The following is a 16,659-nucleotide window of genomic DNA, read 5'->3' as shown; positions in this document are numbered from 1 at the left end:
TTCAAATCCCAGCAACCACATGGTGGCTCACAACCATCTGTATGGGAACCAATGCCCTCTTCTGGTGTGTCTGAAGACAGCTACAGTGTACTCACATATAATAAATATTCTTTAAAAACAAAGCTAGCCAGTAGGAATGAAGCTTCTGGGTCAGTACCAACTTGGCTTGTCCATATTCCATGACTAAAAGTTTATGGAATCTATAGCAACGGGGTCTTATCATCAAGTTCTAGAGGGTAACCACGAGAACTGGCCAATAATGTTTAGAGATATAGAGACCTCAGAGGCCACCAACTCCAGAAAAGCAACCCATCCCTGGCACTGGACTTTTTATTTCTTGTTCGGCAAAGACATGCCACTGGTTCAACAATCACAGGACTGTCAGGGAAGTAGTCAACATTTTATGGCCAGATTTAAGGCCTGCTCCATAAGACAGAACCTACACCTGGAACTGTTACTATGGCCAGGAGCCTGAACCAAGAAAGCTCTGGGCTATAGAGGAGAACTAGCTAATATTACTCTGCTAAGTGGTCATTGTATTAAATCAAATCCTAGTGACTTACCATTATACTTACAAATTAGTGCATTTCTCAATCCTTGTTAGATAAGACGGAGATTAACACAGACAATCACAACTGGTCAAGGTACAGAGAATGAGACACATCACATCAGATCACATCCTCTCCCCCAAGACTCAGGGGAAAAGGGTGTAGAAAGATTTTAAAAGCCAGAGGTGGTGGTGGTAGATAATTTATAGAGATGAGTATGTTTAGGTGGGCAATTATATCTTATCACTGGGTAAAAGGTTATTGTGTTGTGTGTTCTTTTATGTGACGGTTTGAGTGTAGGAAAGTGTGCGGCGGCAGGAGACACTGGGCCGCTGCCACAGAGTTGGGGTATCTAGCAGATATCTTGGGGGCACTTCGGTGCTGGACCTAGCAAGGTAAAAGACAACCATACTTTTTTTTATTTTTTTATATATTTACAATAACAGATGGCGAACCAACCTGTGGGCTAGAATCCACTAGTAATCCTAAGAATTGAAAGAAAGTTTTATTTTCTAAGAGGAGGCTGGCGCCTTGTTAAGTCAGGTGATCTCTCAAGTGCTTGGTGGTGGGGAGGATTCAAACAAAGAAACAGGGAAGTAGCCTGGGCTGGCAGGCCATAGGTCCCCTGCTGTGTGATAAGTAATGGCAGATCAGAGAGTTGGAGATTAAAAGCTGCTTTTTAAAGGAAATTGTTTAGAAAGTCTCTCGATACTCATATTCCTTCTAATGTGGGCTCCACGGGAATTTTGGGTTGAAATCCTAGTTAGACAAGCTACTTCTTAATGACAGGTATTATTAAAAGGTGGTTAAGTTTGTTCTTAGAAGAGAGTAAAGAGGGTTGGGGATTTAGCTCAGTGGTAGAGCGCTTGCCTAGCAAGCTCAAGGCCCTGGGTTCAGTCCCCAGCTCCAAAAAAAGAAAAAAAAAAAAAAAGAGAGAGAGAGAGAGAGAGAGAGAGAGAGAGAGAGAGAGAGAGAGAAAAGAGATTACCTGAATCACGTGATTTTCACCCACAGTTCAGAACTTAGAGAGGGAAAAATTAGTCACTAACTCCAAGTAGAGAGTTGTGATAAATGTCTGTAACACCAGGCAGAGTGGAGGCAGACATACATTATAGAAGTTATTAAGGTTAAATAAAATTTTGTGGCTCCGGGTAGAGATGGATATATTTTGGGCTAAAGTCCCGATTTTTAAGTTGCTTATTTGATATTGGAATTGACAGAAGGTATTTACAAGTTATTAAGGTTAAAGAAAATTTGTGGCTCCAGGTAGAGAGCTTAACAGATCGATATATTTTGGGCTAAAGTCCTGGTTTGATAAGTTGTTTATTGGTATTAGAATTGATAGAAGGTGTTTAAGTTTGTTTTAAGGAGAGTACAGAGATTACCCGAATCATGTGGGGATTTTCATCCATGGTTCAGAACTTAGATAGGGAAAAATTAGTCACTGACTCCAAGTAGAGTATTATGATATTTATAAGTTATTAAGGTTAAGTAAAAATCCATGGCTCTGGGTAGCGAGCTTAACAGATGGATATATTTTGGGCTAAAGTCCTGATTTGATATGTTGCTTATTAGTATTAAAATTGATAGGTGGCTAGTTTGTTTTATGAATTACCCCACTAAAGGCCATATGGCTCGTTGATGCCGGCTAGTGAGGGTTTGTGGTTATTTTTGATATCTACCACAACAGGAAGCTCAGATTCTCTTAACATGGGCTCCACAGGAATTTTGGGTTAATTTCCTGGTATCACAGAGTACAAAAGCCTATCAGGCTCATTGTTTAGCTTACTCCTTTTTAAAAATTGTTTAATCTTCATGATGGGTGTGATTTTGGGTTTTATGGTTATATTATTACTCTGGGAGAAAGTGCAAGATACAAGTTTTTCTGGTTACAGACTAAGGAACACAGTATTTTGGGAGAAAGATTTTGTCTTTGTGTTTTTAAAAAGTGTGATTAGGCTCTGGAAACCGCAAGAATCATACTGATCAGATTTGATAGAGGTAGACCACCTGAAAAAATTGATTCAGGAGAATCAAACAAAAAGAGATTTCAATTCTAAACTTTTGTCTTGAGAGTTGTATTTTACAGAGTGTGCCTACTTGGATTCCTGGTCTCAAGGACTTTCAGCTGGGTCATCAGGACACATCAGTTACAGCATTTGCTTCATTCTTGCTACCTTCTACCCATAAGGATACCTCAATGCCCATGTACAGCTTGAAGAAGTTATAGAGGAGTTGTTGCCCAAATTCCCTGGATTTTTAGGGGGCTGAAAGTGGTTATTCTACAGTTGTTTTTGTGAGGAATTTAAAATTGGTTGTAATTTAACAGGGAGGAATTAGCTAGATTGAATTGTACAGTCATAATCTCATTTGGTAACTAAGCTAAAATCATATCTTTGCTTTGATACAGAATTTATTTGTTAAAAAGTTTCAAAGTACAAGGTTTAGAGCCAGTCCTTCTATTGATGTCATTACAAACTTCTGAGTTGATTACACATGCGAGTTAAGGGCCAAATAGCAAATATATTGCTGACTTTGTGAGAGTACTTTCAAGATATTATTAAGATATAAAGACAACAGTATAGATTGTCTTATATAGTTTTTAAAAACGTCAGAAATCCACAAAATTTGAGATTTAAGGTTATTTATCTTTTGTTGAGACATATCTGCTCCTAACAGTTCCCTTTTGGTGGATTTAATGAAGAATGTGAACATTTCGACCTCCAGGTGAGGCAATACTTTGTGGCTAGGCAGCCACTGGACAAAACTGCCTGTTTCATCTGCAGGCTAAATACTGTCCAAAACAGGGCAAATTATGCAGAATAGTTGACTGATAAACTCTGCCAAGACAGGGTGATCAAAATCTGCATTTCAAGAGTCTGTCAGTTGATTTGGGGTCAGAAGGCTGAAGACTTGTGCTCACGTGTTGCTAACAGGGGACTGTGCTAGTGGAGATTTGTCTCTACAACCTCTCAGTTCTAGAAGCCATGTTAGGCTTCCTATGTGTATAGATATTTGGTCATTCTCAGATTTCTGATGGGGTTGAAGACTGATTATAGTTTCATAGCCTATCAGGCTGTTTAACTCTGAATATACATATTTTATTGGATAGTTATCAGATAATATACAAGCTAGCCAAGATATAATATAGATTTTAAGCCTTTCTTAAGCTGGAATGGATAACTAAATGTTCTGTTTAACTGATATAGTGATGGACTGGGTGTTGAGTACATACATTATATATTTTATAAATTGTAGAATAGTAATAATTGTACTCAATTTATATATAAGTGAAAAGGCCTTTTAATTGGACAAAAAGGGGGAAATACTGTGGTTTTCCCTGAAGTTATCTGTATTTTGATGCCAATTCCACTGCCCCAAGGACAGCTGCCTAGTCACATACTCAGGACTTACGTGTCTTCACCAGAACCTTCTCCCCATTGAATTTGTAAAATACAGGTGAGGGGCAGGTACAGGATAGGAGGAGGCCTGTCATTGGAGGAGAAGGAAGGATGGGCAGGAGAGAAGTTTGAAGGAAGAGGAGGAGACTGGACCAGAAAGGAGAAGAGGGTGAGAGAGGGTGAGAAGCCATAGCAGGTGACATTAAGATTCTGCTCTATGTATTTAAAGGTTGTTATCAATGTTCCTAAGGGATGGTTGTACTGGGCTTTGTATGTTTAGGTGAGCAATTATATCTTACCAATTGGGTCAAAGATTATTGTGCTGTGTGTTCTTTTATGTGACAGTTTGACTATAGGAAAGTGTGCAGTGGCAGGAGACACTGGGCCGCCACTGCAGAGATGGGATGTGTTTCCGCCAAAAGATATCTAGCAGATATCTTGCAGCACTGCAGTGCTGGACCTAGCGAGGTAAAAGACAACCAAACTTTTTTATTTTTTATATATTTACAACAACAGAAATGTGTTTTCTAGACACAGAACTCATTGTGGTTGTGACTGCATACACATGTCCAATACAGGCAAAATTCCAAAAATGAAGAGGGGAAGTGATCAGGTCAGCACAGAGCCTCACCCCCTAGTTATTGTTAGTCAGTAGCTGCTGGGATATGGAGAGTCAGTTGTCTTTAATGGTGTGGCTCCTAGTAAGTTGACCATGTTCTGATACAAAGTCACACACTCAAGAGTATATGAGAAAGTTGAAGATATTGCCCAGTGGTTAAGAGCACTGGCTAATCTTTCAGAGGACCTAAGTTAGATTCCCAGCACCCACATGGCAGCTTGCAGCCATCTCTAACTCTAGTTCTAGATCATCCAATGCCCTCCCTCTTCTGGCCTTCAAAGTTACTGCATGCACACACGTGGGGGACAGATATACATGCTCATGTGCAGGCAGAACATTCACATACATTAAAGGTTACAAAAATAGGCTTTCTCTGTGTAGACTTGGCTGTCCAGGAACTCACTCTATAGACCAGGCTGACCTTGAACTTAAGAGACCACCTGCTTCTGCCTCCCAAATACTAAGATTAAAAGTGTGCACCCAACTTAATTTAAAAAAAAAAAAAGGATATGGTTAACACAAACTGTAGTTGATAGGGTTTTTTTTTTCCCTTTTTTTTCCTTAAGGACACAAAGTTGGTTTGGTAGAAAAGTGGGAAGTGAATCTGAGAAGGAATTTGGGGAGGATGTAAATATACTGTATGAAGTTCTAAAAAAAAACTATCAAAAAATCCCTTGTATAACACACAACAACAACAACAACAACAACATTTACAACCTCATCTGTGTCCTCTGGAATTATCAATTTTACCAATGTAGAATCAGCTGGGAAGAGAATACCACTGAGGGATTGCTTAGGGTCAGCTGGCACACTGACATGTCTGTCGGGGATTGTCTGGAATGCCTACACTGATAGAGGAAGATCTAGCCTGAAAGCAGGCAGCATGATCCCTGTTGTGGCCCTGTAGCAAAATACAGAAAAACTGAGCCTCAGACATACATGAGCTCATTTCTCTCTGCTCTTGACCCAATGTGATGTGTCTGTCTGAGGATCCAGACGCCTTGACTTCCCTGCTATGATGGACTGTAACCTGGAATTATGAGCTAAGACAAACTCCTCCAATGTTTTGTCAGTTTATTTTATCACAACAAAAATGAAACTGGGACAGAAACAAATAGAAAGGATGTGAGCTTGCTGTGTGACACACCTGACCATGTGACCGTTAAGCTTTGGGACTATCAGAGAAAGGCGGAGCCATTTGGTATGTTGGATAGAAAGCCCTGAGAGCTGGAAAGAGAGACGCATGAACTATTCTTGTGTGAGCTTGGAAGACAGTGATGCTGAGAGACACAGAGACAGAAGAGGCCTGGCTCAGGATTCAGAGGGGAACAGAGATTGAGTTTGGGACCCTTCCTGTATTATTTTAGACAAGAATCTGCCTTTATTGTCTGTGTTCTGAAAACCTAGTGAAGTTGAATTTAAAAGTAGTAGACTAGCTTGTTTGGCAAAGGAAAAACTGGGTGGGAGAGCATCCAGGCCAGTGCTATAGAAGCAGCTGTCATGGATAGAGAGACTGTGCCACTGTAAGAAACCTTGTTCACTGCACCAACAGTGTGCTTTCCTCAGTCTCCAAGAGGGCTCAGCTACATCTCAGGTGGCAGCAGAGCTTGGTAATACTGTGTATGTCGTCCATGCTGTACTGGTGTTGATGGTAGGAAAGGGCGTTCTGGAGAGCAGGCACACTGGCGCAAGACTTGCTACAGAGGCCCTGAGAGGCCATGGCACAAAGATATGCCAGCGAAGCCTCAGTTATGATGGAGATACTAGGATATTAAAGACGCCAAGACTGGGATGTTCACTGAGAAGAAAGATAGGTGGAGAGCTGGCCTAAGCCTGCAGGAGAAGTTGTATGTACTACAAGTGGCAGAGCTAGATGGGTGGAACTACGAAGCCCTTTGGAACCAGAAAGCTGCATCATGAGGTAGACATGCATCTGAAACACATGGGATTCTGACTGCTGATCTGTGGAGGTGTTGTGGTATGACAATCCATTTTCTACGGTGTATTCTTTCTATGGTGTAGCTTAGAATAAGGCTGTGGACATGTGAACATGTGGAAAGTATATAACTTATTTTTTCACTTTGTAAGCATTCTCAGTTAAGATATTTTGGACTTTCAAAGACTTTGCTAAGTTTTCAAGTTGGCCTACATTTCATGATGTAAGTGTGAGACTTTGGGTAGAAGACTGTGACTTTCAAGTAGTATTTTCGCATGTCAAGTTCACAAAGGATCAAGCTGTGACCATTCCTTTTAATTGTCAATTTGATACAATGTAGAATCACCGAGAAGATAGTCTCAAGTGAAGGATTGCAGTACGGAGCCAGGAACTCCCTTCCTCTGCTGTGACTATAGATGTGACATGACAGCTTCAAGCTTCTGCTGCCTTGGCGTCCCTGCTGTGATGGAGTACAACCTGGACTGGAGAGAAAATGAGCCCTTTCGCCTCCTAGTTGCTTTCTGTCAGTATATTCTACCAAAGCAACAGAAATAAAACCAGGACATGCGTGATCTCAAAAAATAAAAAAATTAAGGCACATTTCATCTGAATGTCAAATAGAAATAAGGAGCTGCTACAATAAGGCAGCATGAAATCTGGTGTCTCACTGCGGAGAGCCAACTGCTAACACCTATGCTTGCCTCACATGTCAAAACTATTTGGTTTTGGTGCAAGAAAAAAATGTATTGGTTTTAAGAGTCTTTTAGACACAGAGAAAACAGTGTACACTGAACATAACAAAGAATACATGAAGAAAATGAGACACATGGATGATGAAAGCACCAGGTAATAAAACAGCAGCCATCTATGACAAGCATGATGATGCTGGTGTTCTCAATGTGGGACAAGTATAAAAGTCACATGCACATAAATGCAGTTTCTGTGCTCTCCAATTATATAGGACTTACCACCATAACGTACGTGTCCAACTGAATAACACAATCACATGCTATAATCTCATAATCCAGGATGAGTCAATTGTACAGCCCACAACATAGATTCTAAAACCATTTAGATGGGGGCTGGGGGTGGGAGATAGATACAGTGACAGCTCTGGATTCTACATGACACTGGAGTACAGGATATACAATGTTCATAAAAAGCTTCCAAATTACTGCTCGCTCTATTCACTGGGAGACAATAAGCAACATCTGATGTTTTCGTATGAGTGGCAAAGGCTTGGTTTATGGAAAAAATTAGGTGAGAAAGTATATGAGTTCTGTGTATCTCTGAGACTATGGCCCAAATCCTAGCTCTCTCACAAACTGTCCTTAATTTTATGAATACTTTTAAGCACTCATCAATTCACAGAAGTCATTCCTAGTTGCCTGTTTCCTGCTTTTCCAGACACAATCCTGTCTCACAAACAAACAAGAAAAGACAAGAGTGTAGATGCTGAGAGTGTCTACCCTTTCTAGACTTGCTGCCTGGAAGTGTGTGGCATCAACATTAGGAACATGAGGAACAAAGCAAAGGAGGGCAGGCCGGATGAGGAGACTCTAGTCAAAATTCCACTAAGTGACTGAATTAAGCAACTTGTGGCAATCTCCTGGATGTGAACTTTTTTGTAAGGTAAAAATGTATCCTTACTGTTTAAGCCACTGGCCTTGGGTGGTTGAGCAGTAACATGGCATTGTATAAACCATATATATGCATTCATACACAAACATTCGTCTACCTATTTTAAAGATGAAACCAAGTCTTGTAGGAGTGCTAATGTTACCTCCTTGAACCCTGAAACCCAGCTTAAGGTGAAATGCAGGTTCTGCACTCCATCTGCAAGCCTTCCTCCCAGAACTCCCAGGTCAAAATCAAACTCCTCCATGAAGTCTCCCATCTAATGCCATTCTGCTTCTCTAACTCCAGTTCCACATCTTGTCTACCAATTCCTGTGTCTTGCCACATTAACTGCTCAGCACACAATTACACCTGCCAAGGGATACACTTTTACTTCACCTGAAACCTGGGCTTTCCTTTCCCATTTTCTTTTTGTATTGTCTCCTCAATAGACCATAAAAGAAATCACAGAAAGGAGATAAAAGAGATTTAGAGCTGAGACACCACAAGAAAAATAATTTAAAATAAAGCATAATTTAAAATAAAGTATTTCTACTATTATGGTTAGGGTGTTTTTTATTTATTTTTATTTTGTGTGTGAATGTTTTGGCTGCATGCATGTATGTGCGCCACGTGCACGCCCGGTGTCCATAGGGATCAGAAAACCATGCCAGACCCTCTGGAGTTAGAAACAGATTTCAGCACCATTTGCGTGCTGGAAAACAAGCACCAGTCCTCTGAAAGAGCATCAACTGCTCTTAACTGCTGAGCCATCTCTCTAGCTACTATGCTGGTGAGTTTTAATTGTCAACTTGACACAAACTAGATCCACCTGTGGAGAGAGTCCCGGTGAAATACTGTCCATATCTGGCTGGCCTGTGGGCATGTCTGTGGAAGGTGGCCATCTGGCTGGCCTGTGGGCATGTCTGTGGAAGGTGGCCATCTGGCTGGCCTGTGGGCATATTTGTGGAAGGTGGCCATCTGGCTGGCCTGTGGGCATGTCTGTGGAAGGTGGCCATCTGGCTGGCCTGTGGGCATGTCTGTGGAAGGTGGCCTTGCCACACCATTCACTGGGTTTGAGTCTTGGGTTGTGTAAGAGGGAAAATGAGCTCAACACTGGATGTGTATCTCCCCCAACCCCCACCCCTGTGTGTGTGTGTGTGTGTGTGTGTGTGTGTGTGTGTGTTTTCATGGATGTGACCAGTCACTTCAAATTCCTATTGCCTTGATTTCCATGCTTTGATGGATTATCCAACCTAGAATTGTGAACTAAAGTAAGCCCTTTCTACCCTAAGTTGTTTCTGTCAGGGTATTTTATCATGGCAACAGAAACAAAACCAGCACACCTACATTTTGGAAGTTATAGATAAGGAAAAGGCACACTGGAAATGGCAACTGGATGTCAGACCACCTCCTACTCACTACCAGATCCACTATCAACCCTGTTGATAGTGAAGGAAGGCGGGCAGATTCTTAACAAATCAGAGGTCAGCCACAGGCAACACAGCAACTCTAGCCCGCAGTCCAGTCAGTCAGTACCTGCTGGTGAGAGAAAGGTGACATAGCAGCATAGGGTTAGGGCTTCAAGCTTATACCTTGAATCTTTTCCTTATAAAAACAAACTATGGGTACTACCAGTAACAAAGCTATCCTAATTATAATGAATTTATTTGAATGTTCTGGCATAAGGATATTTTATCATGGGGCTGGAGAGGTGGCTCAGTCATTTAGAACATGTGCTGTTCTTGCAAAATACCTGAGTTCAGTTCCCAGCACCTAGGTTGGGAGGCTCACAACTATCTATAACGAGCTCTAGGGGAACCAGCTGCTTCTGGCCTCCTTGAGAACCTACATTCATATACACATAGACATACACACAGGCAATTAGAAAGTAATATTTTATAAAAAAAAATACTGGATCAAACTGGATATTCTGGCCCCACCTGTAATCCAAGCCCTCAGAAGGCTGAGGCGAGAGAATTGTGAGTTTAAGACCAGCCTGGACCTACATGATAAATGTACATAGCTACATTCCCAAGAGCAAAACAAAACTGATCCAACTTGTGATATCGAAAATGACATCTTGGGTTGTTTTTTAAATGTTAACATTCCTAAGGTTGCAAAACTTCACAATGGAGGGTCATTGGCAGAAACTCTCCAGACCATCTGCAGGACGCCTGGTACAGCACCCATCCTGTGTGCAGAGCTCCACGTCTTCCCTTTCAAACACTGTCTGTCTTGTTACAGTGCTGTCGACTAAACATGAAGCCTTGCACACTCCAGGCGAGTGCTCCACACTGAACTCTGCCCCTAGAGCCCTGCAGTTGTCCTCTGATGAAATGGCTCAGTGTTTGCAAGGCTGTTGACCCAGTGTAGCAATAAGTTCATAGTAGTGGAACTCATTCCAGATAATAAAAATATGTTGTCTCTTTAAAGATAATAGCAAAGCAGCACAAACTTCTGTAGGATTAAACATACTACATACATAGTAGGAAGCTATAGTAAATGTTCAGATATTGAAATAAACACCAAATAGTACAAAGAGCAACCAACATGGTTCTATTGAAAACTGTCTTCAACTGTGGCACCCAAGGACAGCAATACAATATTTTCTTTACAAAGTGACAATTATAAAAATCTATAAATGCACAAACTCATTTGTAGGCTATTCTCATGTAGCCGTGTCAGGCTATTCTCATGTAGCCGTGTCATCAGAATATACTTCCTTTCATTCTTCCTGAGGTATCTCTGTGGTTTGATTTTATTGTCCTACTGGAGAGATGCACTGCCTTTGATCATCCTTTCCTAAAATGATTCTTAAAACCTGCAAAATTTGTATTGCATAGGACACTATTCACAACAGAGACTGGGAACTGCAAATATGTCGCACTGGAACAAGTCTTAACAAATATTTCATTTTAAGAATTTGTTACATACATTTTTTACAGTTTGTCTCTTCTAAAAAATTGACTTTAGAGGTAAGAGCAAATTAAATACAACGAAGCATCTTAGGAATGTTAGTTTTAGAAAGTTAGATGAATGATACAAAGGAAAAAGCCATAATTCTTGCCGGCTATATATTGTATTGCATTCAAAAGCAACTGTACATGCTGTAATCAGTTCATAGTTAAATATTTCTACTAATCTGTTTTGGGAGAGCAAATGTCTTTCAAGGTTTCAAGCTCCTCTATAAGCTTCTTGTTCTGAACTTCCAGCACTGCGACTCGGCTCTCCAGACACTTCACATACTCTTTCTTTCGACGTCGACATTCTTTAGCAGCTTCCCTGAAAAAAGTAGAAGCAGAAGGGCAAACAAAACGTATGTTGCATGCTATTGGCAATAGAGCAAGCTTGGTAATGGGAGGAGAGCTGCATTCCGACCCGTGGAACAGTGTTCCCAATTCACACCCTACAGCAGACTGTATTCTTAAGCAAGGGTTAAGAGACCCATCTACAAGTCCATATGGCCATTACGAGGATGCTGCATCGCCTGCCCCATTAGAGTTCACAGTCAACCAGGTCCAAGTCAAACACAGTTACTCTGCTTTATGGCAATAAAGGTCTTTGAGGGCCTTGAGTTCCTCAATGAGGGTCTTGTTTTGATTTTCAAGCACAGCCACACGATTTTCAAGACATTTGACATATTCTTTCTTCTTCCTGCGACACTCCCGGGCAGCTTCCCTAGAACCAACACAAGGCAAATGACAACAGGAACAACCTCCCAGCACAATCCAGAATGGCTCCATGGACATCTGTCCCCCCCTTTTACCCAGTCAACAGCCAACCGATCTGAAGAAAGTTATGCAAAGCTACCAACAAAAAGAACAAAGCACATGCCTTGGAGAGAACAATAGACCAAATGAAGAGCACTGGTAGCTTTACACAAAAAGTGTTCTCTTGGGCCATCCATGCCACGACAAGAATGACCCTCTGTGTTCAATAAACAACAGGAGAACCACATGCCCAGCAGAATCTCTACTAAGACATTCACAGATCCTTTCAGTTCTCTCAGTTAACTTTTGGTTGTCAAAAAACACACATGCTCATCACAACAAGAAAATTTCACTTGATGAAAATGAGTATAAGAATCTATGAAGTCTCAAATGCCAATATTAAACAGTTGAGTACTTTGAGACTAATCTCAACAAAACAATCATGGTTGTCAGAAACAGTATTCTGAACAGAAAACACAACATAGATGAAATTATAACAATAAATAAAACACATGGATGTTTATGCACCAAGGGAAAATGGGCACTACTCATGAAAATCAAAAAATGGCATAACATGACGCAAAACTTCACAATGCAAATAATTCACAGCAACAAGTATTAGAAAACCACAATTACAAATACAAAGGGAAGCTGGCACAGTGGTACATGTCTGTAAACCTGGCCCTTGGGTGGTAGAGAACCACAGTACAAAACCAGGGGCTGGAGAGATCAGTGACTACAAACACTGGGTGCTTTCCCATAGAACCCAGAAGATTCAATCCCAAGCACCCACATACTGGCTCATGACTGTCTATAATTCCAGTTCCAGGGTGGCCACCAGGCATACAAGTGTTGCACAGGCATACAGTCAGCCCAAATACGCACATGCATTTTAAAAAAAGGTCAGGGCCAGCCTCAGTTACTTTACAAGTACAAGACTACTCAATAGTCTATCACAAATAAATAGACAAACAAATTTATAAGAATGGCAGCTACTAGCGAACTGAAAAGAACTATTATGCAGTTACCTAACCACATGCTTTTAATGCACATTGAACACAGTTCACAGCACGTTAAGCAACCCAAGCGAAAAGACAGACCAACAAGCATCCAAAGAATTGAAACTAACAAAGATAAGTTACTTTTATTCATGATTCCAGTAAACAATGACTAATATTGCCCCCATTTTCTCTCTCCTTTTTTTTAGGATGGGAACTACTTCACTTAACTGCTCTAGGGAGAGGCACTCTGATAAAGCTTTATTTGGGAGTATACTCAGTTCTCAGAAATTGTCAGTCACTGTCACTCAACTGAAGTCACAAAGGTAATGTTGCATGATACCAGTCACTGCAATGTCAGTCAGCAATGCCATCCCCCAACTGTGACACATGCGACAGACATGGCCAACTGCTGTATTTTTAGAAGAATTGACTCTCATGGAATGGATCTCTCTTTCCTCATGCAAAACAAGTCAGCAAAAAACCTATGTTGAAATCCAATGGGTTGCAGGAAAAAGAATAAACCCTAGTTCCTAGCTAAGAGTGCTGTACTCTCCCTGTGAACTCACCAAATGCTGGACAAGTGGGCAGTGAAAAAATAAAACATGTCAAAGTAAATGGAGCTTGGTAAAGCAGGGGTTACAGTAATGCAAATGGTGCACAGGGGAGAGTGTCGGCATGTCCAAGCACACATAGCTGCCAGTCGGAGAATTGAAATATATTTATAAGTTAGCTATGTTTTCATCATTAAATATGTTAAACTCTAAATATGAAAGGAAAATAGTCTCTCTATACAAAATTTGAATGAAAGTTTAAATACAGTGTTGTGAGGTGGTCAGCTTTTAACCTCTTTCTTACTATAAATATCCACACTTCGTATCAGACACAAAGCTTTAGTGATCACACAAGTGGTTGGTATATTCTCAGCTGTGGGGAATACCTGTTTCTTCTATTAATAGGTAGCTCAGTTTGCAGGCCTGAGTTTGACCAAATCCATCCTCAGCACGGAGAGGAACCCATATGGTAAACTACAGGAAAGGGTGAAAGCCAGGTGTGCTGCATACTGTACCAGCAACACTCAGGGGAGAAGGAAGGCAAGAGAAGCACACATTCGAGGCCAACCTGGACCACACAGTCTCAAAGCCAATGTCAAGCTAAACAGGAAATGACAGGGATACAAAGGAATCAAAGCTACTACTGACCCATGTGGTAGGGATATAATTAAGTATCTGTTATCACTATCAGCTGACCCCTCACCTTGCTAATGTAAAACCTGCATCCTCTTCATGAAGTCCACACTGAAGCTTTACATCAAGGTCCTTTTGAGATGACCTTGCTGTAAAGACAGAGGAAGGCTCTGAAAGAAAGACCTGCTAGACAGCATAGCCTACTTCTGGTCCCCTGGCTCTATAATCCTGGCCAACTTGCCACTCAACCATTCCAACTCCAGTTCCTCATCTACAGAGCGAGGCTAGAACCACTCTGTGCTCACAGAGTTGTGTGAGACTTAAGGAAACTGAAAGAACAAGTGCTTGAAACCTGCCAAGCTAATGCTGAGTCTCCCGACAGTCATATGCTATTGCTTTTCTCTAGCTACCTCTAGTGCCGACACTGGCAGGCTACATAATGCTCCTCATTATAATGTCCCTTATAGTGGGGACCTATTTCTAGCCAATGAAATGTAAGTAAAAGCAGCCAGAAGCATCTTCTAGAAAAGAATCTTCTGGAGTGGGGTTGAGGATTTAGCTCAGTGGTAGAGCACTTGCCTAGCAAGCGCAAGGCCCTGGGTTCAGTCCCCAGCTCCGAAAAAAAAAAGAAAAAAAAAAAAGAATCTTCTGGAGAAACAGACTGAGTTAGCTGCACTCTTTGACCACAGCCATCCTTCCCTCTTCCCGTCATCATCAGCAGCAGACATCCTGTGGCCACGATAACAAAATGTACATGCTGAGGGTGCAACAGCAAGGAGCCTGGGTCCCGGGACACCAGGAACCTTTGTTCTGGCTGGACATACCTCTGTATCTGCCATAAGGGTCAAAACCTGACTACATGCTCTAGCATCTATTTTCCTTGGTTATTAGTAGCCCAAATATATGCTAATAGTTATTAATTACATAATTTAAATACAGGTGTGTGCCAGTCTGACACATATGCTGGAAACCAAATGTGGGTCTTTTGGAAGAGCAGCCAGTGTTCTTGACCTATGAGCCACCTCCAGCCACTTCTGCATCTTTAAAGCAAGAACACCGCTGAGGAAAAACATGACCTGGGACAAACCACTAATAAATGTTTCTATTCTTATCATCCTACTTCTAGTGTATGTGTACCTACCATCTACAGTCAGTTTGGCAAATGTAGCCAACTTAAGGAGTTCCACGGTATATGACACTGAATCTTTTTTAAGAAGATTTATTTTTGTTTCTTTTAAAAGCTTTTGTTGTAGTTGTTTGTTTTTGTCACCTTGGGTAGCCTAGAACTGAATATGTAGACCAGGCTGACCTCAAACTCACTATATCCACATGCCTCTTCTTCCCAAGTGCTGGAATAAAAGGTGTATATCACCACCCTCAGCCCTACTTTTATGTGCATTTGCAGGAACTTATGTACGTGCAACATGTGCATATCTGATGCCTATGGAGGCCAGAACAGGGTACCCCCCACCCGAGAAATGGAGTTACGGGAAGTTATGAACCACCATGTAGGAGCTGGAACCTGGGTCCTCTGCAAGAGCAGCAAGTGCTCTCAACTGCTAAGTCATCTCTCCAGTCCTTATTTTTATTCTTTAACTGCGTGTGTGTGTGTGTGTGTGTGTGTGTGTGTGTGTGTGTGTGTGTGTACTACACACAACCACATGCCATGCCTGCATAGGTGCCTTCGAATGCTAGAAGAGGGAACTTGGAGTTACAAGGTACTGTGAGCCATCAGATATGGTTGCCGGGAACAGAACTCAAGTCCTCTGCAGGAATACTAGATGCTCTTAGCTGCTGAGTCATCTCTCTCAGCTCCCGAACTGTCATTTAAAGAATCACTAACGTAGTGAACTTAACCACCTAAGACAAGACCCAGTTTCCAGGACAGTGATGAGCTCAGAACTGAGTTTCAAGGAGTCCATTGCCACAATCTGTAGATCAAAGACCACAGTCTGCTTCTGTTCTCCAGACAAGGAGAGCAGATGACCCCACCTAATGTGCTTCATTTTCTTGTAATTAGGATATAATTTAACACTAAAGAATAGGTGACAAAATATACTGGGAAACAGTTAAGACAACTCTGTTCATTTTGAAAATCAAACTGAGTTGTACCATTCTCTATAATAACTAAAGAATTAATATGCAAGTCATATAAATAAAATGCTATTACTTGAGTGTGTTTTTAACATGACGGACAGGCTGGTGCCTGAGCAGGGAGTTGCTCAAGAGACAGACTCAGAGCACAAGTGGGAGAAGATGAACGCACTCCCACTGCAGCACGAGCCATTAGCGAGATGGCAGGCACATGAGTAGATTTTGTTATTTTTTATTTATACATGACTAGAATTTGTCAAACGAACATGTACTTCATTAGACTGGAGTAAAAACAAAACAAAGTAGCTAGAATGATAAAATACAAAGCGATGCTTTAACACTTAAATTTATTTTCCTAATAAAAAAGCTAAAAATTCAGGGTCAGAGATATATCTCAACGTTTGCCCAGCACGCCCTGGGTCCCAAGTTCTACCTATAAATGTACTTGCCAGAATACTATCTCATGAAGTATATAAAACAAACTTATGATTAAAATCTAATAATAGGTATTTAAGATTACATATCTTTTGATGTTTCTCACATGAA

At 41.2% G+C, this 16,659-nt stretch overlaps 1 protein-coding gene across 52 annotated transcripts in view; it reads right to left on the bottom strand.

Moving 5' to 3' along the window:
- Positions 1-8,679: 8,679 nt before the first annotated feature.
- Crem (cAMP responsive element modulator) overlaps positions 8,680-16,659 on the bottom strand; it is a 66,630-nt gene continuing 58,650 nt past the window's right edge. For 20 of the 52 annotated variants that reach the window (XM_087589824.1, XM_087589837.1, XM_087589842.1 and 17 more), the window contains one exon: positions 10,006-11,802. In XM_087589824.1, the coding sequence (XP_087445950.1) occupies positions 11,658-11,802 (145 nt within the window). In that variant the 3' untranslated portion in view covers positions 10,006-11,657. 52 annotated transcript variants of the gene reach the window in all.

This window comes from Rattus norvegicus, chromosome 17, assembly GCF_021556685.1.
Source record: "Rattus norvegicus strain SHRSP/BbbUtx chromosome 17, alternate assembly SHRSP_T2T, whole genome shotgun sequence".
Lineage (NCBI taxonomy): Eukaryota > Metazoa > Chordata > Mammalia > Rodentia > Muridae > Rattus > Rattus norvegicus.
The sequence above is the reverse complement of the archived record's forward strand: the minus strand, read 5'-3'. Positions and strand labels throughout refer to the sequence as shown.